Source organism: Chiloscyllium plagiosum, unplaced genomic scaffold (genome assembly GCF_037043375.1).
Source record: "Chiloscyllium plagiosum isolate Xiang-an unplaced genomic scaffold, Cpla_swu_hap1 HiC_scaffold_9, whole genome shotgun sequence".
NCBI lineage: Eukaryota > Metazoa > Chordata > Chondrichthyes > Orectolobiformes > Hemiscylliidae > Chiloscyllium > Chiloscyllium plagiosum.
In genome coordinates, this window is record NW_028270147.1 from 21,522,182 (window position 1) to 21,549,688 (window position 27,507).

At 42.3% G+C, this 27,507-nt stretch overlaps 1 protein-coding gene across 3 annotated transcripts in view; it reads left to right on the forward strand.

Moving 5' to 3' along the window:
- The first annotated feature begins 1,677 nt into the window (after positions 1 to 1,677).
- mtf2 (metal response element binding transcription factor 2) overlaps positions 1,678 to 27,507 on the forward strand; it is a 55,434-nt gene continuing 29,604 nt past the window's right edge. For 2 of the 3 annotated variants that reach the window (XM_043698812.2, XM_043698813.2), the window contains exons 1-5: positions 1,678 to 1,821; positions 11,278 to 11,505; positions 12,658 to 12,739; positions 26,520 to 26,615; positions 26,701 to 26,801. In XM_043698812.2, the coding sequence (XP_043554747.1) occupies positions 11,404 to 11,505; positions 12,658 to 12,739; positions 26,520 to 26,615; positions 26,701 to 26,801 (381 nt within the window). In that variant the 5' untranslated portion in view covers positions 1,678 to 1,821; positions 11,278 to 11,403. Of the gene's footprint in view, positions 1,822 to 11,277; positions 11,506 to 12,555; positions 12,740 to 26,519; positions 26,616 to 26,700; positions 26,802 to 27,507 lie in introns of those variants that run through there. The other variant, XM_087990461.1, reaches the window with a different exon arrangement.

Genomic DNA, 27,507 nt, shown 5'->3' on the forward strand with positions numbered 1-27,507 from the left:
TGCTGTTTTTAAAGTGTGATTTTTCTATAATGTGGGGTTGAACAGGAACATAACCATCGCATTATAGAAGAACTGACTGTATTGCAGTATTCTTTTAAAATGCTCCTATTTGTTGATTTATATCCTTTCCTACAATATGGCTACTGTTTGGCTATCTATACCTTACCCTTACCGATGTCCTGTTTCCCTTATTGCATTTTTCCTCTACCCAAATGGGATCTTCTTCATCAGAGACAACATCATTTTTCATAACAATCCTCATTCTCATCTCTTATTAACCCTGCTACCCCACCACCTTTTCCTTCTCTCCTGTCTTTCCAAAAGATCAAATATCCCTGAATGTTAAGTTCCCAGTTCTGATTGCTTTTAATCATGTTTCCATAATGGCTGCAAGATCACATCAATTTACCTTGATTTGTGCTGTCACTTTGTCATCTTGAAGGGGGACAGTGCTAGATGCATAACTGTGCAGAACCATCCTAAATGATTTGGAGGTGAGCATCAATTATAATGCTTCCATATTTGCTGATGATGGAAACTAAATGGGATCATATCTTATGAGCAGAATGGAATAAGTCTTCAAGAGGACTTAGACAGGCTAAGTAAATGAGCTAGAAATGGTGAATGAAATATAATGTTAATAAGTGTGTAGTAATTAACTTTGAAAGTAAACAGAAATGAAAACATTGAGAGTTTGGGAAATGCATGTGTCTGAAAGGATCTTCAAAAGCTATGCTGCAGGTTCAGCAAGAAATTAAGAAGGCAAATAGTATGTTGACATTCATTTAAAGGGGTTTGGGTCCAACTGTCTTGCTGCAGTTGTGTAGCGCCTTGATTAGATCTCATTTGGAGCACTGTGTCCAGTTATGATCTCTTTCATTATTAAATGATAAGATATTTTTGGTTATCTTGTGAACAGTTTAATACACCACCACTGTGTTGTAAGACCCTCACAATGAGACCATATACTCACTGTCGATGGTGTACAACAGGGTTCACCAGCTTAATCACTAGGGCCAATAGTTAATGATGAACAATTAAAGAAAAATAATTTTGTTTTCTCAAGAGTTTTGGAGAATGAGGGATGATGTCATTGAAACTTATAACATTCTTATCGTACCTGATGAGGTGAATTTCGGTAGGAAGATTTTCCTGGCTAATGACTCTAAAATCAAGAACATAATCTCAAGGTAAGACTGAGATGAGGTGGTAAATCTTTGGAATTCTGTACCCAGAAGAGTGTGGAAACTCAGTCTCTGACCATTCAGCAATCAGTTGACAGTAATCAGTAAATTTCTGGAGACTAATGACATGAATAGACTTTGAGATATTGCAAGAAATTGGTAATGAAGAGATGATCAACCATGATTTAGAATGATGGGGCTGGCCCGATGGGCTGAATGATCCACTGTTCCGACTGCAACACCAACCCAAAGCAAGATTTTGCATGCGCCATTCCCTGTTATGGTGTTTTCTCTTGTCTTCGTTTTCTGTCTCCTCGTGTACAACGCTCCTTTTTCATGGACGAGTTCTGCTCGTTTCTTGCGCTGTTTCTGTGAGACTTTGTTTGTTTCTATTTCTCGTGCACGTGCCGTTCTCGGTTACGCGCTGTCTCACGTCTCTTCCCCGCTCATCCTCCCTTCCCAGAATGCGCTTTCAGACCCGCGGGAAACCAAAATGGCGCCTGTGTGAATGGATTTGTAAGTGGGACTGAGTGAAGAGGCAGCGCTGTGGTTTCGAATAGGGGAGTGGGCCAGCTGTCCAGAAATCCGTATGTTTAAATTAAAACAAACGGCAATTTTGCAACAATGGCCGAATGAGGTGAATACTATTTTTAAATACGGCTTTCTTTCGTGGTTTATTCATTTAAAACGTAGCGCTAGAATCCGGAGAGCGCGGCCTTTTGGCTGCCGTTTCTGGGAGAAAGCATCCCCGCGGAAACGTTTGTGGAACTCCGAAACTCAGGCTCTGTTTAATAACCATCCCAACTCGTTTTGATGCGATGAATATATACTAATTTTAGAGGCATAGTTGTCCTTTACTTTGTTTACATTGACCGACTTCCTTTGTTTGAAACGAGGTCTAACAGGTTGCAGGGGCTTCGTTTTCTGTTTATTCAGTCGAGGGGAGGACGAGGAAGCCATAGGGAGTTTACCATCTCGAAGCTTCTCTTTATCGTAAAAATCGCTGTAGGTCTCCACTTAAAGAAACCACACTAATTGTAATTTCGAAGTTCATCGAACTGAATTCTCGTAATTTTTGAGGAACTGCTACGAAATGCAACAATAATTAATATCGTTGATTGGCATATACACCAGCTAATAGCATTTGGTTCAATTTGGGGTATTCGGCAAGAGCGATTAAATAAAGTTATTTAACTTCTATAGGGAAATTGCACTTTTGGGATACAACAACAGTTGATTTTGTTTTGTTCCTGCCACGCTGTGCCATATGTTGTCTTAAATTGTAAGACAATCTAGTAATAAAATACTTATTGATCTGGTGGCAATATTTTGAGTAGATTGTTTTTAAATTGTGTTTTTGTTATTTAATTCATGTTACCCATCAAAAAGGTACGGAAACCCATTTGGTCCTTTGTTAAATTACAGCTATCGGGATTATCCAAAATGCATTTATGATCTGTTATTGCCTGGCTTATCAGCAACTCTGAAAATGGACTTTGCATAGTCCATTTGTCTTAATGCAAAATTCCTCTAACTAACCTTTGATAATTTGGTAGTTAGTGTAAATTTGTTATTTTTCTTCTTACCATTATTTGCATAATTAATACAAAAACATTGACTTCATTGTGAGAATTGATTATCGGTTTTGCTCAAATTTGAATTTGGTGTGCTCGGAGATTTGTAGAATAATTTCTGGTAGCGCTTTATTATTCACTAAATTATAAACCAGAATAGACATGTTACATTCTTATTTTTAAGACCGTAAGATGTAGGGGCAGAAGTAGGCCAATCAGCCCATTGAGGCTGATCTGATAATCTCTTGATTCTGTTACTCAGTAGAAATCTGTCAAATAAATGATCTAGCCTAAACAACCCTGTGATGCAGAATTCCACAGTTTCACTACCCACTGAAAGAAGTTCCTCCTCATCTGTGTCCAAATTGAGTGACCTCTTACTCTGATTATGGTTTCTGGGCCTAGACTCCCACGACTAGAAACAACCTTTTCACACACATTCTGTTGAGTCCGCTCAGAATTTTGTTTAAATAAGGCCAGCTTTCATTTTCTTTATACTCCAAATACAGGCCCAATCTCGACAATCCCTCCATAATGAGTATCATTATGACTCTGGACTGCCTCCAAGGCTAGTGTAACTTTTCTTTGATCTCATTTAATGTGTTCTTCTGTTCTTATATTCCTATAAGGGACCTAAAAGTGTTCAGTGTTTCACTCCACTGACGGGTGTCTTTTGTAGATTAAGTGAACATCCGTTCTTTAATACTCCATTCGCTTTGAAATATTATATTTCCCCACTGAACTTGGATGCTAGATTTTTTGTAATTCACGGTTGAAGACTCACAAATCCCTTTGTACCATAGATTTCTGTAGTCTTTCTCCATTTAACTAAAATTCAGTGCCTCTATTCTTCGTGCCAAAGTGCAGGAAGTATTTAAACTAAATATTAAAGGAGGTAGTTAGAGATAGTGGATGTTTTGGTATTATGAACAATGGTAATAATCCTGGTAATAATCTTCCAGGAATCTCCAGATTCTTAAAGTCCCAGAGGATTGGAAAACTGCCAACACAGCACTGTCATTTAAAAAGGAAAGGAGACCAAAAGCAGGGAACATCAGCTATTGGGAAAATGTTGGAGTCTACAATAGAGTATGATAGCCGCACATTTCGAATTCTTATTTGCATTCAGGAGATCATTTTTTCACCAGTTTGTTAAAAGCCCATCAAACTCAGGGCATTTCTGGACTAAATATTCAGAAATGACTGCAGACAAATGGAAGGTCTATTAGAGGAGAATTCAGAGGTAGTGACTATAACTTAAATTTAAAATAGTTACGGAAAAGGATAATTTGAGCTTGGAATAAATGTTCAAAATTGGAGAAGGGCTAATTTTATTAAGAGAAGGCACAGTTTGGCCTAGGTGAACTTGGAACAGCTACTTTGACTGTATTATAAGTTAGTTTCAGCTTAAAGGTGTGTTGAGAAAATTTTTCAGATTTAAAAACTAAACCTGAAATCTTCACAAAAAACTAAGAACTCAGTAAATAGAGGTGCAGGACCATGTGATATAGTTTACCTGTGTGATGTGAACGTCAAATGTTGCAACACATCAGCGGCAAGGAGAGTATCCTGAACCATTTTCAGTCACACCCCTTAGATTAATGATCTTGAATTCGCTCAGCAGCCAGGGATAGAAGGGTGTGACTGAGTAAGGCAGGTAAGAGGGATCTGGCAGGTAAGAGGGATTCAGCAGGTCATGCTGCAGGCAGCTCACCCCTTGAGTTTGTCTAACAGGTTTGAGATTCTTGCTTCCTATCTGGATGAGAGCTTGTTTTTTTTTGGGGAGGAGGGAGGGGGGGAATGTTGGAATTGTACCAGTCTGTACAATATTCCATCCTCTACAGAGTGCTGGGTTGTACTGAGACTGGTCTGTACAGTATTCCATCCTGGACATATTGCTGTAACATCATGGTACAGGGAGCCATTCAAGAGGGGAGAAAAGAAATCTAGTTGTAATTGTCAGGGGAATAGACATGTTCTCTATAGCTGGGTTTGAGAGTCCCGAAGACTGGATTGCTTGCGAGGTGCTCTGGTTCAGGATATCTCGTCTGGACTGCAGAGAAATTTGGAATGAGAGAGGAAAGATCCATTTGCTGCATAGGTACCAACAATATATATAGGAGGAGGTTCTGCTGAGGCTCGGGTCAAAAGTAAAATGCAGAACCAAAAAGTTAGTAATTTTCGCATTATTTCCTGACCTATGGACCAATTGGTGCACGGTCAAGAAGACTAACAAAATAACTATTTGACAGTGTGGGAAAATCTGGTTGAATTCAAGGGACGTTGGCACTATACTGGGGAAGGAGGGGATTGTTCCATTGGGACAGGCTCCGTAGAGTCAGAGATGGAAACAGACCCTTCAGTCCAACCTGTCCATGCCCCAGATATCCCAACCCAATCTAGTCCCACCTGCCAGCACCCGGCCCATATCCCTCCAAACCCTTCCTATTCATATACTCATCCAAATGTCTCTTAAATGTTGGAATTGTACCAGCCTCCACCACTTCCTCTAGCAGCTCGTTCCATACACGCATCACCCCATGCGTGAAAAAGTTGCCCCTTGGTCTCTTTTATATCTTTTCCCTCTCACCCTAAACCTATGCCCAGAGTCCTGGCACATTGCATAACCAGGGCTATAGGTAGGGCTTTAAACTAAATAGACTATAATTGTGGTGCTGGCAAAGCACAGCTGCTCAGGCAGCATCTGAGGAGCAGGAGAGTCGCCGTTTTGAACATAAGCTCTTCATCAAGAATGTGGGGGCGAGCTCATGGTGGGGTGAGACAAGTGGGAGGGGGTGGGACTGGGGGGGAGGTAGGAATGCGATAGGTAAATGAAGAGGGGGTTGGTGGAGATAGTGGAGGGTGGAGCGGATAGTTGGGAAGGAAGATGGTCAAATCGAACACTTGAAGAGGGTTGCTGAGTTGGAGAGTTGGACCTGGGATAGGGTGGGGGGAGGAAACTGAAATCGACATTGATCCCGTGTGGATGGAGGGTCCCAAGGCAGAAGAATCAGGCATGCTTTTTCCAGTCGTCAGGTGGCTCAGATTTGGCATTGGAGGAGGCCCATGCTTGTATGTCCTTGGTGATGTAGGAGGGGGGAGTTGAAGGGTTAAGCCCCAGGGTGGTGGGGTTGTTTGGTGCGTGTGCCCCAGAAATGTTCTCTGAAACATTCCACAAGTTGGTGTCCTGTCTCCCCAATGTAGAGGAGACCACATAGTGAGCGATGGACACAGTAGATGAGGTATTTGGATGTGCAGGAAAATCTCTGCCAGATGTGAAAGGATCCTTTGGGGCATTGGAGGTGAGGGGGAAGGTGTAGTCGCAAGTTTTACACCTTTTGTGGTGGCAAGGGAAGGTGCTGGGAGTGGAGGGTCGGTTGTTGGAGGTGTGCATTGACTTAACTCTGTACCTAATGTTGTAAAGCCTGCATCCACTCCTCCCCTCACCTCTATCCAAGGCTCCAAAGGCTCCTTCCACATCTGGCAGAGATTTTCCTGCACATCCAAACACCTCATTTACTGTGTTCGTTGCTCTCAACGTGGTCTGTTCTACATTGGGGAGACAGGACGCCAACATTTCTGAGAACATTTCTGGGACATATGCACCAAACAAACCCGCCAACCACTTCAGCTCCCCCTCTCACTCCGCCAAACACAGAAGTCCTTGGCCTCCACTGCTAAACCTTGGCCACCTGATGACTGGAGGAAGAACACCTCATCTTCTGCCTTTGATTCCACAGTTGGAGGATTCCATGTCAATTTCACCAGTTTCTTCATTCCACCCCCCCCCCCCCATCTTATCCCAGATCCAACCCTCCAACTCGGTACTGCCCTCTTGAACACATATACCTTTTCTGTCTTCCTTCCTATCTATTCACTTCACCCTCCACTCTGACCTATCGCCATCACCCGCCCACCACCCACCTTCATCTACTTATTACATTCCTAGCTACCTTCTCCCAAGCCCTATTGCTCCCATTAATTCATGGGGTGGAATGTGAGGACCGGGGGATTCTATCCTTGCGATTGGGGGCGCGGTGGAGTTTGAGGGCAGAGGTGTGGAAAGTGGAGGGAATGCAGTGGAGGGCATTGTTGATCGCGTGGGAGTGGAAATTGCGGTCCTTGGAATTGGACAATATCTGGGATGTCCTGGAGTGGAATTGTTCCTCCTAGGAGCAGACATTGGAGATGGAGGAATTTGGAGTAAGGGAACGTGTTTTTATCGGGGGCGGGGGGGGGATAATGTCCTGTGTTAAGTCTGTTACTGGAGACAGTCTGCCAACTGGAGGAAGAAAACCTCATCTTTCAACTTGGGACCCTACAACCACATGGCATCAACATTGACTTCACCAGTTTCCAAATCTCACCCCCCCCCCCCCCCCCCCCCCCCCCCCCCCAACTTATTCCAGATCCAGCCTTCCAACTCGGCACTACCCTCTTGACCTGACTTACCTGTCCATCTTCCTTCCACCCATCCGCTCCACCTTCCCTACCGACCTATCACAGTCACTTGCTACCTGCATCCACCTATTTCCCCACCTCCCTGCCCCACCCCTCTATTTATCTCTCAGTCCCCTTCTCCCTCCACATTCCTGATGAAGGTCTTATGATGAAATGTTGAAGTCTCCTGCTCTTTGGATGCTGCCTGACCTGCTGTGCTTTTCCAGCGCCACCCTTTTCAACTTTTGCTCTCCAGTATCTGCAGTCCTCACTTTCTCAGAATTAAGGGGTGCCAATTTAAAACTGATATGAGGAATTTCTTCTGTCAAATGGTCGTCAATCTTTGGAAGTCTTTGCTACAGGGAGCTGTGGGGACAAAGTCCTTGTGTATATTTAAGGCTGAGATAAATTCTTGATCAGTAGAGGAAACGAGTTATTGGGAAGGGCAGGAAAGTGGACATGAGTAATGTCAAATTAGTCATGATTCTACTGAATGGCAGAGCAGGCTCAAGGGGCTGAATGGCCTTCCTCAGTTGCTATTTCTCATGATCTTGCAAATAAAACTGTCAGAGCATTGGTGGCATTTAAGGAAGAATTAGTGAGAGTGCAGGGCAGATGTGTAACCATAAAGACAAGGGGTGAAACCAGGACTGGAGAACATAAAGGTCAGGATTAAAAAACACAAAAATTTATGCAAGATACCAAAAGCTCAATGTGGGAGAGTCCCTAGAAAAGTATGAAAAGTGCAATTGAGACTAAAAAGAAAATTAGGAAAGCAAAGACAATGTAGGAGAAAGCGTTGGTGTGGTGTAAAATTCCAAGCAGTGGAATGTGGTGAAACGGTTAAAAATTATGTCCCAATACATGTGTGAATCTAACCGGAATGGAGGTGTTGCTTAGTCCCGTGTGAATCTTCTTATCTGTATGTAACCAGAATGGAATGTGTTTTTTAGCCTTGCTCTGCTGTTCACATGAATGTTTATATCTGGAAAAGAATAAAAAGCTGGAAAAGTCTCCAGTTCGGTGAGTCTGCTCCGGGGTTACGTTTAACCGCCGAGCGTGGGTTGTTGGCAACCGCTCTACAAGAACTGACGGCTCCCAGTTTTTGTAACATGTAGAGTGAGCATAAACCAGACCCGTTGTGCGACACTGCGGGGAATAAAATGCCCATATTCTAGCAGTCTCGCCTCTTGGTCGTTTGTTCTGTGTCAGACTACTCTCCTACGAACCTGACCTTGAGAATTTTTTAAAACATTTGGCGTAGTCGAGCAGGGTCAATCGCAATTGAGGAGAGATTTTGATACAGAACAATGTTTTGGAAAACGACTAAGAAACCAGAAGAACAAACTGTGGAGGTCCCGACCGTCCCGGGATGGCATGGATGTGGGCATGTACGTGGCAGTTTGTTTGAGAAAGGATCCCAGTCCTGCCGAAGAACCCCTTGCCTGGGGTACAGCGGAGGATGTGGGCATGTCCAAAAGGCTGAAGCGGAGTTAACAGAATTGAATGGGATTGAACTGAACTGAACTGAGTGGAACTGAAGTGAATCAAATTGAACGGAACAAAATGGAACTGAGCTAAATTGAATTGAAATGGACGGAACTGAATTGAACACAATTGAATTGAACTGAACAGACCTGAACTGAGCTGAATTGAACTACACTGAATTGACTGAACTGAAATTAACTGAAACGAATTGCATAATGTAACACATGTATTGGGCCAAGCAGTGGAATGTGGTGTAAAATTCCAAGCAGTGGAATGTGGTGAAACGGTTAAAAATTATGTCCCAATACATGTGTGAATCTAACCGGAATGGAGGTGTTGCTTAGTCCCGTGTGAATCTTCTTATCTGTATGTAACCAGAATGGAATGTGTTTTTTAGCCTTGCTCTGCTGTTCACATGAATGTTTATATCTGGAAAAGAATAAAAAGCTGGAAAAGTCTCCAGTTCGGTGAGTCTGCTCCGGGGTTACGTTTAACCGCCGAGCGTGGGTTGTTGGCAACCGCTCTACAAGAACTGACGGCTCCCAGTTTTTGTAACATGTAGAGTGAGCATAAACCAGACCCGTTGTGCGACACTGCGGGGAATAAAATGCCCATATTCTAGCAGTCTCGCCTCTTGGTCGTTTGTTCTGTGTCAGACTACTCTCCTACGAACCTGACCTTGAGAATTTTTTAAAACAGTTGGTGAGTACTAGCAAGTACTAGCTGGGTTTGTCATCTTAAATAGATAAATCTGCAAGCCTTGTTGAGATATTTCCTAGCCTGTTGAAGAAAGCACCGAAGGCGACATTGTGAGCCCTGGCAGAATTTTTGAAATTTTTCTGATGGTAGGTGAGGTGCTCGAGGACCTACCTATTAAAAAATGGGAAGCATGGTTTTACGTAAATTACAGAAAAAAGTGAGGACTGCAGATGCTGGAGACCAGAGTTGAAAAATGTGGTGCTGGAAAAACACATCAGGCCAGGCAGCATCTGAGGAGCAGGAGAAGTGGGGGTGGGGTTGTTAGTAGCATCAGAGGTACAAAATATTGCTGCACTTGGAGAGACATTAATCAGGCAAAGACAGTGTGAATTTGTGAAGGGAATGTCATGTTTGACAAATTTAATCTTTTTTTGAGGAGGAAACTTGAGCAGGAGTGTTGATTAAGGTGATACATTTGATGTGATCAACAGGAACATTAGCAAGGCTTTTGATAAGGTCCCTCACTAGCTAAAACCAAAAGATAGCCCATGAGATCCAAGGAAAAGTATTATAATGGATCCAAAATTGGCTGAGATGCAGGAAGCAGAGAGTGATTAAAGGATTTTTGTGTTTGAATTGTGTTTCCAGTGAGGTTCCATAGGACTTCACAGGGGGTGCATTAATAATTTGGGCACACATATTGGAGGTATGATCAAGACATTTTTGGATATCATGACAATTGATAGGGTGGTAAATAATGAGGAAGATGGTCATAGATTGCTAGAGGACATTATCAGACTTGTCAGGTGGGCAGAGCAGTGGCAAATGGAATCAACCTGGAAATGTGAATAATGCAGTTGGGCAGGCCTAACAAGCCCAGGGATTATATGATGAGCGGTAGGATTCGGGAAAGTACTGAAGATCAGAGGGACCTTGATGTGCACATCCATAGATCCTTGAAGATGGTGCAGCTGGTAGATAATGTGCTTAAGAAGACAACTCGGATTCTTGCCTTTATTAGCTGAACCATAAATTACCAAGGTTTGGAGATTATGCTGGAGCTGGCAGGATCACAACTGGAGTACTGCATGAAATTCGGGTCATAAATAGAGAAGGCTGTGATTGCACTGAAGAGGATGCAGAGGAGGTTTACCAAGATACTGTCTGGGTTTGAGTATCTGAGCTCGATTGAATAGACTGGTATTGTTTTCCTTGGAGTAACAGTCGATGAGAAGGTGCCTGATGAAAATTATGTATAAGACGATGAAGAGCATAGGCATGAAGGGTGGTTAGGAAGGCATTCTCTCCAGTAGTAGCGGACTCTCCAACCAGGGAACATGTATTTAGATAAGAGGTAAAAGGCTAAGAGGAGAAATGTATTCACTTGGGAATGTTGGTGTCTGGAACTCATCAGTGAACTTATATACCAAGCATTGAGAGGTCATTAAATCATTTAATGAGGTATTATTGATTCCAATCTTGCATTTTTAGCAGATACACTGAATGTAACAAATCAGAGCAACTTCCCTTTCTAACCCAGGGGAAATTGATTTGTGTACTTATTCCATAGTGTATTTTGATTTAGCTAACCTTGCAAAGACTGAGAAATAAGCTGGAATTTGTGATAAGCTTGGAATTTTTGATTTGTACTGTAATGGTAACTTGAAACAAGTAGAGCTATTTGGGGTGGGGTGGCATTGCATTTTTGCAAAACTTTCCTTCGTTTTGTAAGAAGTTACATTGAAGTTAATTTCAAAAGGCCAAGTGTGATCAAATTTGTTAACTTGTACTTGACAAATGGTAACTTCATGCACATCATCAGTAATTTATAGTGGCAAATGATACAGAAATGAGTTGTTCTGGAATGGCTCATTTTGAACTTTAAATTTCAGTTGATGATGCTATTTTCCTGATGGACAAAGACACTACGGGAGCAGGTAACTCATCTCTCCACAAGCGATCTCCCTCCTGTCGAAACCAGAAGACACCAGTGTCCTCTGTTCAATTGTCATTGCGGGATGGATCAGAAGGAAAAAAAACCTGTATGCAAGTTTGAGGAAGGCCAAGATGTCCTAGCCAGGTGGTCAGATGGCTTATTTTACCTTGGAACTGTCATAAAGGTGAATAACTATGCTTAAGTTTGACAAAAGCAGGCAGCACATCATTTTGAAGCACTCTTGATTTATGTGGAACACTCATGAGTTAGTCATGTAAAAGAAATTTTTCCTACATTGAGCAGGACAATGGATAAATGCTAAATCCAAGAATATTATTTACTTTTGTATTAAACGTTTCAATACTTAGCAGAGAAATATTTTAGCCATTACAGGGGTTCCGCTGGTAACAATGAGTAGACAAGCCCTGTAGAGCATTTACTAAAAGTGACCAGACATAAGGGAATTAGAGTACTAGAAATACCCCCACCCCAAATATGTACAACAGTTTGATAGTTGCATGCTCTCTACTCTTTCCATTGGATTCAGCTGCTGCTCTCTTTGGTCTCCTTATTGTGATCTGTGATTGTGTATTACGGTGCAGTGTGCTATTCCTGTTCTTGATTATTCTTTATATGATGCTAGCTGTCCCTGCTATCTTCTTTGCTTACCTGCTCGCCATTACTGTTCCCTGCAGTGTTTTGAACTTCATGGATGTTTGTAACCTTGATTCAAAGACTTTCCCTGATAATTTAAAAAAAAGATTTTTCCTTTCATCTAATGATCCTAATAAGCAAAGGCAATTTCAATTATTTAGATCCCAAAGCTCAAAATACTGAAACACACTATTTGCGCAAGAGAAGAAAATAACTTCCCCAGGGATTAGATGGGGAGGTGTTGATCATTCTGCTTTATTTGCATGATTAAGTGAATTATATCAGTGGTTGTACCCCAGTTTTGTAAAACAGCTGTTGTTTGAAACAATTATTTGTCACTCAAGGATGGGTAATTACCAGTAGAAATGTTTTAAATTGTACCTTTTTTTTAATTTTTAGTTTTGATCTTAATGGCAAACATTAAACAGTATTTAATTTCTAAACCTTTGGATAGAATGTGAGAAGTCCATTCTGCAAATGATGCTTACTGAACCTAATGCCAGACTAGTTTGTTGAGAATAATAGGTTTAAAAATGAAGATGACAGCATTGAAATAATGCAGATTTTTTTGTCTTCCAAGAGCACACTGGGGAGTATTGTGATAGAAATCTAGTTTGATGGAATTAATCTACACAATTCTGCAAAAGAGAAAACCTGAAGCTCCTTCTAATTTTAATTAAAGGTGAACAAACAGAAAGAGAGCTGCTTTGTCATCTTTGAAGACAGTTCAAAGTCCTGGGTCTTGTGGAAGGACATACAGACTGGTAAGGTTTTGTAAACAAAAGTATTCTTCATGTGATAGATGTGATTTGGTGTAGAGTATAGAATCTCATGTTTCTGTTTTTGTACACAGAAGTACTTAAGGATGAGAATTCCTTGTTTTTTCAAATGATCTGCATTTTAATTGTGATTCTTGTATATCTTTTATAGCTTCCAAAGTTATAGTAGAGCAAAGTAAGTTTAATCCCTCAAGGGCAAGCTGCACACCCATTCATAATTTTCTTCTTATACTTTCCTTGCCTCATCTCCAGAAGGCATTGCCTTATAGTAAACTGAGTTAGTACTGAAATCATCCATGAGATCAAGGATGACTTTCTTGCAGTCCGGTTTGATCCATTCTGAGATGGTTGATAAATCTAATGTTTGGTTACACGTGGGGCAGGTGGTGTTTGAAGAATTCAGTAGATCATGAATTTTGAAGTTGTCTCCTCTATATCCAATTCCTCAGTTTCCCATCTATACGCTGATGATGAAGTTTCTGTGATTGGTGCCTTCCCAGATATACCTCATTTATTTGTTAGTCAGCAGCATGAAATTCCAATGAGCTGGCAGGTATTTTTGACCTCTGCAGCAATGGTTTGAGGGTACCTCTAAAGCATTCCTGTTGTCCTGCTGAAAGTCTCTTGCTGTACCTGACTTCTGAACAGACAGCTGCTTCATATGTCTGGTATTGAATGATATGTCCTCCCAGTGAAGCTGGTTTCAAGTGATTGGTACGTTGGCTTAGCAGAGGATACTGCAGTTGGGACCACCTTTCCTGCAACTGGATGTTAGAAGGTGTTATATATGAAGACATTGCTGATAGTCCGTCTGCAGTGTTTGGAGCTACCTACTGTTGTCCAAATCTCTGATACATATAGGAGTGTGGGAATTGCTGTTCCCTGGTAAACTATCAACCTTGCTCAAATTCTCTTATACCCCAATCAGATGACTCATTAGAAGTGAGAATGAATTTTGTTTTTTTTTGTTTGCCCTTGTTGAGAGGTGCATCTCAGCAGACAGAAAATGTCTGCATTATCCAGAATCATCTTGATCTTAATTGACAGGATAAGGTGGTGTGTTGTTGTTCAGAAGGAGGATATGCTGAAAACATTGAAAAACATAAGGATAGATAAGTCCCATGGGCCAGATGGGATATACCCAAGACTATGAAGTGAGGAAAGAGATTGCTGAGCCTTTGGCGATGATCTTTGCATCGTCACTGTCTTCTGGAGTTGTTGCAGATGATTGGAGGGTGGCAAGTGTTATTCCTTTGTTTGAGAAAGGGAATAGAGATAGTCCTAGGAATTATAGACCAGTCAGTCTTAGTCTGTGATGGGTGGATTATTGAAGAGGGTTCTGAGAGACAGGATTTATGATTATTTGGAAAACTATAGCTTAGTTAGAGATCATCAGCATAGCTTTGTGAGGGGCAGAGTAGAGACTGTGGTGTTATTCCCTTGTTCGAGAAAGGGAATAGAGATAGTTCTAGGAATTATAGACCAGTCAGTCATAGTTTGTGGTGGGCAGATTATTGAAGAGGGTTCTGAGAGATGATTTTCCTGCTCCTCGGATGCTGCCTGACCTGCTGTGCTTTTCCAGCACCACAGTCTTGACTCTAATCTCCAGCATTTGCAGTCCTCACTTTCGCCTTATTGAATTCTTTGAGAATCTGACTAAACCCCATTGAAGGTAGAGCAGTGGATATGGTGTGCATGGATTTTAGCAAGGCTTTTGTTAAGGTTCCCCATGGTAGGCTTATTCTTAAAGTAAGGAGGCATGGGATACAGGGAAATTTTGGCTGTCTTGATACAGAATTGGCTGGCCTATAGAAGACAGAGGATGGTAGTAGATGGAAATTATTCAGCCTGGAGTTCAGTGGCCAATGGTGTTCTGCAGGGATCTGTTCTGGGACCTCTGCTCTTTGTGATTTTTATAAATTACTTGGATGAAGAAGTGGAAGGGTGGGTTAGTAATTTGCTGATGACACGAAGTTTGATGGAGTGGGAGATAGTGTGGACTGTTGTTGTAGTTTGCGACGGGACATTGACAGGATGCAGAACTGGGTTGAGAAGTGGCAGATGGAGTTCAACTTGGAAAAGTGTGAAGTGATTCACTTTGGAATGTCAAATTACCATGTAGAATACAGGGTTAAAGGCAGGATTCTTGGCAGTATGGAGGAACAGTGGGATCTTGGGGTCCATGTCCACAAATCCCTCAAAGTTGCCACCCAAGTTGATAGGGTTGTCAAGAAGGCATATGGTGTGTTGGCTTTCATTAGCGGGGGGGTCACGTTTAATAGCCACGAGGTTACGCTGCAGCTCTATAGAGCCCTGGTTAGACCACTCTTGGAATATTGTGTTCAGTTTGGTTGCATCATTATAGGATGACTGTAGAAACTTTAGAGAGGGTGCAGAGGAGATTTTCCAGGATGCTGTCTGCATTGGAGGGCAGGTCTTATGAAAAAAGGTTGGGGGAGCTATGCAATTTCTTGTTGGAGTGAAGTAAGATGAGAGGTGACTTGATAGAGGTGTGCAAGATGTTGAGAGACATAGAGTGATTAGTCAGAAGTGTTTTCTCATGGCAGAATTGGCTATCACAAGGGTGCATCATTTTAAGGTGATTGGAGGAAGCTTTAGGGTAGATGTCAGAGGTAGGTTCTTTGCTCAGAGCTTTCGGGCATGGCATGCACTGCTAGCAGTGGTGGTAGAGACAGATACATTAGGGACATGTAAGCGACTCTTGGATAGGCACATTGATGAAAGCAAAATAAAGGGTATGTAGGTTAGTTTGATCTTAAAATAGGATAAAAGGTCGGCAAACATCGTGGGCTGAAGGGCTGTACTGTTCTATGTTCTATGTTATGTGTTGATTGGAAGAGGATCTTAATTTTTCAGGTGTCCAGTGTAAAATGTCTTGGGATTCTCCTTAATTCTATGTGCGAAGGACATTTAATTACCCCTTTTTAAGCCCTCCTTTGCTACGTTTTCTTCCTCAAGGGCCTTGTCTGATTTCAGGTTCCCAAACCTTACATATGCTTCCTTTTCCTTTTTGGCTAATGTTTCATATCTGAATTATGAATGCAGGTGACATTAACCCAGAGTAAACCCTGGCTTGTTTGATTCTAACTTGATTTGTTTTAACTATGGAGGTCAGTTACAAAACATGTTCTTAATAGGCTGTCGGTCTACTTTTAACACAATAAAACTTCTATTAAACAAGAAAAAAAAAGAAATTACAGTGCATTAAACAAAATGAAAGGGTAGAAAGATTTGTTGAAGATGTCAGATTCCACTTCATGCTTTTTATCACAATAATATCGTTACACTGGTGAAAAGTCAGCACTTTGCCTGTTCCAGCTCAGGCTGGGACAGCTACCCAGTGGTTTCCTTATGGTGAATTTCTGAGCAGTTGCAGTAAGCTTTTGCCTTCATCTGGTATTTCTTCCTGAAAGACTACAATGTAAGTTCTCAATGACTTCTACCTGCAGAGTGAGCCCATGTGAGTTTCCAAAATTTTTTCTGGCACATACCCATACTGACTTTTTGGGTTGTTCTATTTACTGCAAGTATGGATACATGTCAGTGGGCACCAGCAGTTTATTTTTCTGCACCTGTACAGTGTACTGAACTGTTCACCTCACTGTACAACCTTATTAAAATGCATGCAAATTAAATAAATCTCCAAACTCTCAAATGAAGCTCAATTACATTTAATTAACTAAGTAATGGATGGTAAACAAAGCAAAAAGTGAACCACTTATAATCAAATTATTATATATAAAATGGCCTGAAAGCATTTGCATTGTACTACAGATCATAAAATGTCCAATAAATAAAGTTGTAGATTATTCATATTGTATTGCTCCTTTTGTTTTTTTGACACTAACTACTTGCTCCCCAGATATTTACCACTGACTTATTATGTACGTAGTGATGTAACAATTCTTTCTCTTGGCCTACTCATGAGTTCAGGAAACTGAGTCTCACAAAAGTAAGAGATGACCACAAGGAGGAAAGAGTGAAAAGCATCAATTGCAATGCCAAAAATATGAATTAAAATGATGGGAATCAGTTTAGTTCTCAATTGAAGGGAGATTCACAATTGCTGTAAATGTATTTCAAGCTGATCACCCAAAGAATTTTTATGTCTGAGTTGAGTGGAACTAAGTTAAATGATCAAACTTACCTTTCCTTATGTTTGGGGATGGACTCCTATTTGTGAGCAATGTCAAGTGCATAATACAAAACTTAGGTTTGTGGTTTTCCCTGAACTATTGTTGCTTCTGCTGAACAGGAACTAAGCAACTACAATTCCAAGTACCTTTGAGCATGATTCAAGATGTGCTAGAATCATGGGTTTGTGCCTGACAGTTGTTGCTCTCCTCTCTTAATTTCCTTTGCTTGTATATAATCCAGCAGATGATATTGCATTGTAACCTGTATTACATGCGTTATCTGAATTGAACCAGAATTGCATGCAATATTCCAACAGTGGCCTTACCAATGTCCCGTACAGCTGCAACATGACCTCCCAACTCCTGTACTCAATACTCTGACCAATAAAGGAAAGCATACCAAACACCTTCTTCACTATCCTATCTACCTGTGACTCCACTTTCAAGGAGCTATGAACCTGCACTCCAAGGTCTCTTTGTTCAGCAACGCTCCCTAGGACCTTACCATTAAGTGTATACGTCCTGCTAAGATTTGCTTTCCCAAAATGCAGCACCTCGCATTTATCTGAATTAACCTCCACCTGCCACCTCTCCGTCCATTGACCCATCTGGTCCAGATCCTGTTGTATTCTGAGGTAACCCTCTTCGCTGCCCCCTACACCTCCAATTTTGGTGTCACCTGCAACCTTACTAACTGTACCTCTTATGCTTGCATCCAAATCATTTATTTAAATGACAAAAAGTAGAGGACCCAGCACCGATCCTTGTGGCACTCCACTGGTCACAGGCCTCCAGTCTGAAAAACAACCCTCCACCACCACCCTCTGCTTTCTATCTTTGAGCCAGTTCTGTATCCGAATGGCTAGTTCTCCCTGTATTCCGTGAGATCTAACCTTGCTAATCAGTCTCCCATGGGGAACCTTGTCGAGCGCTTTGCTGAAGTCCACATAGATCACATCTACCGCTCTGTCCTCATCAGTCCTCTTTGTTACTTCCTCAAAAAGCTCAGTCAAGTTTGTGAGACATGATTTCCCATGCGTAAAACCATGTTGACTATCCCTAATCAGTCCTTGCCTTTCCAAATACATGTACATCGTGTCCCTCCGGGTTCCCTCCAACAACGGGTGATTTCGTTGGAGGGGTGGGGTCTGAGGGTGGAGGTGCGGGATGTGGACGAGACTCCCTCAGACCCTACCCCTCCAACCATAACAAGGACAGAACGCATCAGCTTCCACCCTACCAACCTTTGCATAAACGAAATCATCTGCCGACATTTCCGCCACCTCCAAAAAGACCCCACCACCAGGGATATATTTCCCCCCCCCACCCCTTTCTGCCTTCCGCAAAGACCGTTCCCTCCGTGACTACCTGGTCAGGTCCACGCCCCCCTACAACCCACCCTCCCATCCTGGCACCTTCCCCTGCCACCGCAGGAACTGTAAATCCTACACCTCCTCCCTCACCTCTATCCAAGGCCCTAAAGGAGCCTTCCACATCCATCAAAGTTTTACCTGCACATCCACTAATATCACTTATTGTATCCGTTGCTCCCGATGCGGTCTCCTCTACATTGGGGAGACTGGGCGCCTCCTAGCAGAGCGCTTTAGGGAACATCTCCAGGACACCTGCACCAATCAATCACACCGCCCCGTGGCCCAACATTTCAACTCTCCCTCCCACTCTGCCGAGGACATGGAAGTCCTGGGCCTCCTTCACCACCGCTCCCTCACCACCAGACGCCTGGAGGAAGAACGCCTCATCTTCCGCCTCGGAACACTTCAACCCCAGGGCATCAATGTGGACTTCAACAGTTTCCTCATTTTCCCCTTCCCCCACCTCACCCTAGTTCCAAACTTCCAGCTCAGCACTGTCCCCATGACTTGTCTGGACTTGTCCTACCTGCCTAGCTCCTTTTCCACTTATCCACTCCACCCTATCCTCCCTGACCTATCACCTTCATCCCCTCCCCCACTCACCTATTGTACTCTCTGCTACTTTCTCCCCACCCCCACTCCCCTCTAGCTTATCTCTCCACGCTTCAGGCTCTCTGCCTTTATTCCTGTTGAAGGGCTTTTGCCCGAAACGTCGATTTCGCTGCTCCTTGGATGCTGCCTGAACTGCTGTGCTCTTCCAGCACCACTAATCCAGAATCTGTGCATAATAAACCATGTTCCTCCATATTTGGTATTTGAAACAATGTTGTGCTTGAGTTTCTCATGGTCTAATAAAGCAACACTGGTCAAGGTGGTATAGGTATTGGGTGCAGGAAAATTGGATTATGTGGATGCTGGAGAGAAGGAGAGAAAAGAATTCAACAAAGGTTGCCATGTCATGTCCACACGTATGTTTTAGTAAGCACACCAGCTAACAATCAGTAATGATAGAATCATTGTCAGTGCCTTCATGTCTCTTATTGAGAGTGACAAGCTAATTTTAGTGCCCAAATTCTGTCTTATCTAGCCAATACTATTTTGAAGTTTTAAAAAAAAATTATTATAAAAGAAAAATTTCTGAACTATTTGGTTTGAATAGTGAATATGAAGGGGGAGCTTTAATCTTTGTACAAGTTATGTGCTTCATACAGGAAGCACAGTCTAAATTCAGCTTACCTGAAAATCCATATATTTTGGCGTCAACATTACACTTTTTGTGTTGATCAGTAATTAGCAAATCAATTTGCATTTATTTAAACTTGCCAGTTATCAAGAATAGAATGTAGTCAGAGTAGGAAGAAGTATTGGGCTAATGAAACTGTTTAAATGATGACATTAAACTATAAAAAGTCTTGTTTAGGAAGTTCAGCTGGGTCCAATTGTCTTATTGCAAAACAACTAAAGTTATTGTAGTTTAAAATCCTTGAGGTGATCTTGATGGGAATGTTGGGAATTTGTCATGTCTTGAGCCATTCTTAAATCCCTGCAGCCAATATCATCATCATGCTGTTGGATAGGAAGTTCTTGCAATCAGGAACAATAGTACAGCCATAAACTGGTTAAATGCTGAACAAAAGTGCGGTTGTGGGGGGTATAATACTTTTTGGTCCATGTTGCATTACTACATTTGAGTTACCAATTTTAATCATGTAAGTGAAGTACATTGTTATATAAAAACTTAATACTTAATCCTACCTTTTTGTGGCAATTGAGAGTGCTAATGGTAACCTTGATATTATTGAGTCCAAAGAAGACTTTGGCTCAACCCTCGACACGATTCTTATCAACTTCCCTAAAGAATATCAATATTATTGTCCTTGGGAACTCCAGTGCCAGAGTTGGCAACTCTGGAAAGGGACTGTCAGAAAGAGAAGAGTTAGGAATTGCAACTCCAGTAGAGCTGTCATGCTTTCCAATGTGTGGAACACCAGCTGGTGTTCTGCCAAAAAGACAAGTTGATGATCTCTTGAAAGCATCCACAATCAAAGCACTAGTTTTGATTGATGTCATTGTTTAACTCCAAGACCAAAAGCAATTACCAATAGCTCCTCTGTGACTATCAAATCCCACCAGAAGCAGCTGATGGTGAAACTGTTCAGAAAAGAAGTTAAATATTGAGCAGCTTCAATAGCAAAACAAGCTGCAGGTGAATTTCCAACACATTCATCATCAACATCTCTAAAACGTTCATTTTAATGAAGTAAAGGAAATCTAACAAGAACTGAAGACAGGCATCATTTCATGCAACGAAGAAATCATTGATTACAAGACCCAGAAGCACCAAGGACTTGGTCAGTGAGAAGACTGCACCATCCAAGGCATCCTTAATAAGCGGAACGTTCTTTGCCTGGTAAAATGACATCACCAGCAAGGCAAAGAGGAGAACTCATCAAATAGCAAAGGTGGAGTTACCAAGAAGAACTGGGGAATCGAGAATCAATGGTGGATTGAGAAAGTTGAGGAACTGCAACTCCTTCTCGACAAGCAGGACAACTGGGGCTGCGTCAGGGCCACCAAGGCAATATATGCACCTACTTCCTTGGTCTCACATCGGCGCAGTCTCTCCCTTCTGAGAGACTGAAAAGACTAGCCTTCTGTTTAGAGAGCACTTCAAAGAATTCCTAACTGCAATGCAATTATTGATGAGAAAGTCATTGAAGAAGCATCACCCCACCTCCCATATCACCCATCAAAGATGATCTTAGACTGCCACCTAGTTTGGAAGAATTTGAAGCCCACATTAAACCATGAATTGAAAAGCTGCCGAAGTGGATATAATTCTAACAGCGATTTTCAAACTTGGAGGAGAAGGCATTACACATCATCTCCATCAACAATTCCTGAAAACCTGGGAAAGAGGAGAAATCTCTGCCGATCTCAGGGATGCTACCATCACCCTGATCTTATAGAAGTGTCTGTCCAGAGAAATCCACCAAGTCCTGTCTCTCCTCCATGACAGACTGTTGGTGACAGTCGTCACCACTGGTATTATGACACGATCCTTTTGAGGTCAAGATGAGTCAACCAGGGATATGTCATGACTCCCATTTTGTTCACCACCATCCTCCCTGTGCAGAACAACTGTCCATATGCTGGGAAATTGTCTGCAGAATGGATGGAGAACTTTCCAACCTCAAATTGTTGAAATCTAAGAAGAAATCAACACTGACACTGTTCATGGAATATCTGTACAGAGGAACCTCGATCATCTGAATGAGATGGGTGCACACTATTTCGTTTGGATAATTGGTTATTCGGTTAATTGATTTTCTCTGGGGCTCTGAGTTTTCTGTGAAGTCTGCTCCCTGTTCAGACTAGGCTAAAGCACACCGCGCGTGCCCCGTCCCCAACCACGTCTGCTGCTGCCTGCCCCTTGCCCCCCCAAACCCTGCCTGCCTGCCTGCCCCCTCCACCCCCACCTACCGTCCGTGCCCTGGCTGACCCCTTCCAATAGCAGCCGGACTGTACACCAACATTAAGACTATTGCTGCCTTTGTAGGCTAAGTCTCCAAATAGAACCCCCACATCCCGCACTCCACGCACACTTACCTTTTTACTGCAACGTTTTGACAAGTTCCATATTTGCCCTTACAGGACAATGTTGGAGAGAGTATCTGGGAAGGAGGGTTTAGGGTACACGCTTGTGTAGAACTCCAAGGAAAGTGTAGGGGGAGAGAGGGCAGAAGGTCAGTCATTTGGAGACTGTGCCTGGACTGTTCTCGGCAGCATCTCAGTGAGCCAAGTTCGTTTTTAATCATTGTACCTGCAAACAAAAAAACACGATCAGGGTTGAAACAGCTCTTTGACATTATATTTCTATCGGGATCTCGATCTCCTTCAGATAATCTGATATTTGGATAATCGATATTCGGATAATTGAGGTTCCTCTTTGTATGGATGACCGTCATCTCCATTCTTTCTGAACAGAATCTTCCAGCCTTGCTTAATTGGAAGTTTACCAAAGAGTAGGTCTCAGCCTTATCCCCAAGAAGACTCAAGTCCTTTATCAATCCATCCCAAGGCAAGTTCTTGTCTCTCTCCATTACTCGAGAAATCCTCCCACATGGGGAACATTTTCCCGACTTGGGAAGCCACTGTTCATCTAAGGGTGACAAAATCTGGAGACCCAACACTGCATCAAATCTGCAAGCCCCACATTTGGTTGCTGAAGGATGAGAATCTTTACCAACTGTGACGTCAGTGCTGATACCAAGATCTTTGGGTCTTGGCCAGTTGTTCTTCCGAAACTGGAACTACACACAGTCTCATCTTATGTCCCTGGAGAAGTAACATCAATGTTGTTTGAGTTGGTTTCTCCATAGCTCAGATGACAGTCATACTAACATTGGGGTCCTTGATAAAGTCAATAGTAGCAGCGTCAAGGCCGTGATCATCTAAAAATAACTCTGCTGGCTCAGCAACGTGCTTAGAATGCCTGAGTTCCAAATGCTAATGCAGATCTTCTTTGCCGAGCTCAAGGATGTCACTTGAACGAAAGGGCGACCAAAGACTACCGAAAAGCTTCACTCAAGAAAAGCAATATAAACATAAATGGCTTGAAGGCTCAAAGGAAACTGACTTGGAAGGAATTCCTATGAAAAGAACAGGAATTCTTTCAGAATCCCTGTTAGCAAGAGGAAGCATGGAAAAGGCACCTGAGAAAAGAGTGCCAGTGATCTTGAGGCCGAGGACCAAATCAATCTCCTGGAAACACCAAACAAATGGGTGGTTGGAGATGTGGCACTGGGTTTGGGCTCATCAGCTGTCCAAGGATCCACAGAAGCTGGATTAGTGAGACATTACCTAGATTTTCTTAACAAGTGGTTGCCAACAATGACTTAATCATAGGAAGGAGAGACAAAAGCACTAGCAGAACTATCATGGTGACTCTTGTGTGTTTTCTTCTTCCACTGTCCCTGACAGTGGGTGGGTCAGCATGAGATGCTTTTCGGAAGAGCAATGCAGACTTGACGACCTGAATGGCCTCTACCTGCCTTCTAGGGATTCTATGATTCTCTTCTGTTCTAATTGGATAAACCTATCTGTTATTCTCTATGATAGTGGACTTTTATTCACTTGTGGAGCGTTGGCGTTGTAGCCTAGCTGTCGTCCTGCTCCCCCGTCCCAGTCTAAGCAAAACGCTCAGACACAGTATAGGATTATCTCCTTCATCTTTATTCTAGGCCCTGGAGGGAGAGATAATGATCGCCCACGTACACAGAAACATGAGTTCATGATCTTCTCTGGAACAGCAGTTCCTCAATGAACTTTATAGTTATTTGACAGGGAGGAGCATCCAGATAAGGCAACATACGTATTAATTGGGTGACCGTTATAATCAACGAGTATCAGTAGCAGAGACCAAGCCCTTTACTGTTATACAATGAATGTTCTTAACCTCGTTAACTGGATTCATACAATGGATACTTTTCAGCTTGTTAACCCATTACCCTTGCCTCCAGCAGCCCATTGTTTACTGTAAGTTGTTATCTGATCTGAGTCATACTCAGCTGCACTTGTTTCACAAAAATCAGAACTTGATGCTTTTCTTGCCTGCTTATACCCTATACACATTCTCACAGCCAACATTTGCTGACCCCTAGTTGCTGTGAGAGGTAGGTGGCGAGCTGCCTTGAATCTCTGCAGTCCATGTACTCTAGGTGTACCCAGTGTTGTTAAGGAGGGAATTTGAGGATTTCGACCTCAAATTCAGTGAATGAACAGTGGTATATTTCCAAGTCGGAACGGTGAGTCGCTTGGTGGGGAACTTGCAGGTGGTGATGGTTTTGATAACTAACGAGCACCTCCTGAAGCAGGTTATTCCCTTTTGAAGTTTGGGATTCTTGTAATTCTGACCTGATGGTTGTAAGAGAAAAAGCCTCGATAACATGTCTCTTTTTAACAAAACTCAAGCTCTGTGTTACCAAGCAACTAGATCATAGAATCATCGTCTCCCTACAGTATAGCAGCAGACCATTTAGCCTGTGTCCTGACCCTCCAAAGAGCATCCCATCCAGACTCATCCTGCTGTCCTATCCCTACACCCCTACATTTCTGATGGCCAATCTATCTAACCCCCACCTCTTTGGACTGTGTGAAGAACTGGAACACCCTGAGGAAAGGGAGAATGTCCGTGTGGAGTTTGCACAGTCGCCTGGGGCTGGAATCAAACTGTCATCCCTGGCGCTGAGAGGCAAATGTTTTCAGTAAGTTACTGATGGCAAAAGGTAGAGTCATAGAGATATACAGCATGGAAACAGATATTTTGATCCAACTTGTCCATGCTGACCAGGTATCCTTTTTAAATTAGTCCCATTTGCCAGCATTTGACCCATATTCTTCTTGAATCGTTCCTATTCATATACACATCCAGATGCATTTAAATGTTGTAATTGTAACAGCCTCCTCCAATTCTTCTGGCAGCACATTCAATACAAGCACCACCCTCTGTGTGGAAAAAGTTGCCCCTTGGGTCCCTTTTTAAATATTTCTCCTCTCACCTTAAGCCCTCTGCTTTTGGGGAAGGCAATGGTATTATTGTTAGACTACTAATCTAGGGACCCAGGTTCAAATCTCGCCACGAAGATGGTGGAATTTGAATTCAATAAAAATCTGGAATTAAAAGTCTGGTGATGACTGTGAATCCATTGTTGATTGTCAGGAAAAAAACCCACATCTGGTTCACTAATAACGTTTCGGTAAGGAAACTGTTGTCCTTACTCAGTGTGGTCTACATGTGACTCCAAATGGTTGACTCTTAGCTGCTGTCTGGGCAATTAGGGATGGGCAATAAATGCTGTCCTGGCCAGAGATGCTGTCATCTTGTGAGTGAATGAATAAAATAAATAAAAATCCCTCACCCTGGGGAAAAGGCCATGTCTATTTACCCTAGCCATGCACCTCATATTTTATAAATCTCAATAAGGTCACCCCTCAGCCTCTGAAGCTCCAGGGGAAATAGTGCCAACCTATTCAGCCACTCCCTGTAGCTCAAATCCTCCAACCCTGGCAACATCCTTGTAAATCTTTTCTGAACCCTTTCACAACGTCCTTCCTATAGGAGGGAGATCAGAAGTGTATGCAGTACTCCAAAAGTAGCCGAAACAATGAACTGTTCAACTGCAACATGATCTCCCAATTCCTATGGTCAATGTGTTGATCAATAAAGGCAAGCATACCAAATGCCGCCTTCACTATCCTATCTACCTGAGATTCCACTTTCAAGGAACTGTGAACCTGCACTCCAAGGTCTCTATTCAGCAACACTTCCCAGGATCTTACCATTGTGTGTAGAAGTCCTACCCTGACTTGCCTTTCCAAAATGCAGCACCTTGCATTTATCTGAATTAAACTCCATCTGCCACTCCTTGCCTCAATGGCCCATCTGATCAAGTTCCTGTTGTACTCTGATAATCTTCGCTGTCCATTATACCTTCAATTTTGGTGTTATCTACAAACTTACTAACTATACCTCCTATGTTCAATTCAAATCATTTACATAAATGAGAAAAAGCAGTTCACCCAGCACTGATCCTTGTGGCACACGATTGCTCACAGGCCTCTAGTCTGAAAGGCAACTCTCCACCACCACCTCCTGTCTTCTACCTTTGACCCAGTTCTGTATCCAAATGGCTAGTTCTCCCTGTATTCTGTGCATCTAATCTTGTGAACCAAATATTCAAATTTGGTTTTTACTTCTAATTTAATTTGATTGTGTCAGCGTCCAATCATTTGAGGGCTCAAATCACAAAAGACAGTTGAAGTAGATTTACTATAAAAATTTTTAAAAGTAAAATTGGCAGCACGGTGGCACAGTGGTTAGCACTGCTGCCTCACAGAGCCAGAGACCCGGGTTCAATTCTTCCCTCAGGCAACTGTCTGTGTGGAGTTTGCACATTCTCCCCGCATCCGCATGGTTTTCCTCCGGGTGTTCCGGTTTCCTCCCACAGTCCAAAAATGTGCAGGTTAGGTGAATTGGCCATGCAAAATTACCCATAGTGTTGGGTGAAGGGGTAAATGTAGGGGAATGGGTCTGGGTGGGTTGCTCTTCGGAGGGTCGGTTTGGACTTGTTGGGCCAAAGGGCCTGTTTCCACACTAATCTAATTTAATCTTGACACTGAACATAGTGCTTGCAATATGTGCTCAAGAAATATGTTTTGTGCATTTAACCCCAGGAGCTAGTGGAAGTGGAGAGATGGTTTGCACAATATGCCAAGAGGAATACTCTGAAGTACCCAATGAAATGGTTATTTGTGACAAATGTGGACAAGGTAAATTAAAATTTGAAAATAACCTTTGATATATTTTCATGAACGTTTAAACAATGAGGTATTACACTGCTATTTTTATCAATAGGTTATCATCAAAAATGTCACATGCCTAACATAGATTCCAGTGTGATTGCATCAGATGCCAAGTGGCTGTGTCGCCAATGTGTCTTTGCTACTACGACAAAGGTACGGTATGATGATGAGAATCGTATTTCTTTTCTGACAAACGATAAAATGGAATCAGTGAAGTAAATTACAATAAATCCCCAAGTACTAGGAACTGGTGTAGAGAAATAGATTTTGAAAGGATAAAAAGCGCAAATGTTTTGTTTACAATAAAACATAATAAATACTACCAGAAGTAGTACATTCAGCCCCGGAGCCTGCTCGACCATTGACTAAGATCATAGTTGATTTATCTTTTGAATATCACATCTCTATCTATTCCTGTTAACTTTTGACTCCCCTGCCTCGTAAGAATCAGTCTAACTCCAATTTAAAAATATTTAAGAACCCTGCTTCCACTGCTTTCTGAGGCAGACTGTTCCAAAATTGCACAATGCTTTTGAGAAAAGAATTCTTATCTTGGTGCTGAAAAGCAACTCCCAATTTTAAGTGTCCCCTAGTTCTGCACTTAACCACAAGAAGAAACATCCTTTTCACGTCTGCACGCTCAAGAGCATTCAGGATCTTTTAAACTTCAATCACTTTGTTCTTCCCCTTACAAGGACCAGTGAAATTAAGCCCAATCTGTCAATTTTATCTTCATAAGAGAGGTCACTCAATTCAGACATAATCTAGTAACTCTTTTGATCCACCTTCAATACATTGACATCTTAGTTTAGATAAGGGGAGACCAAAACTTTGTGCAGTATTTGAGATGTCGTCTCGC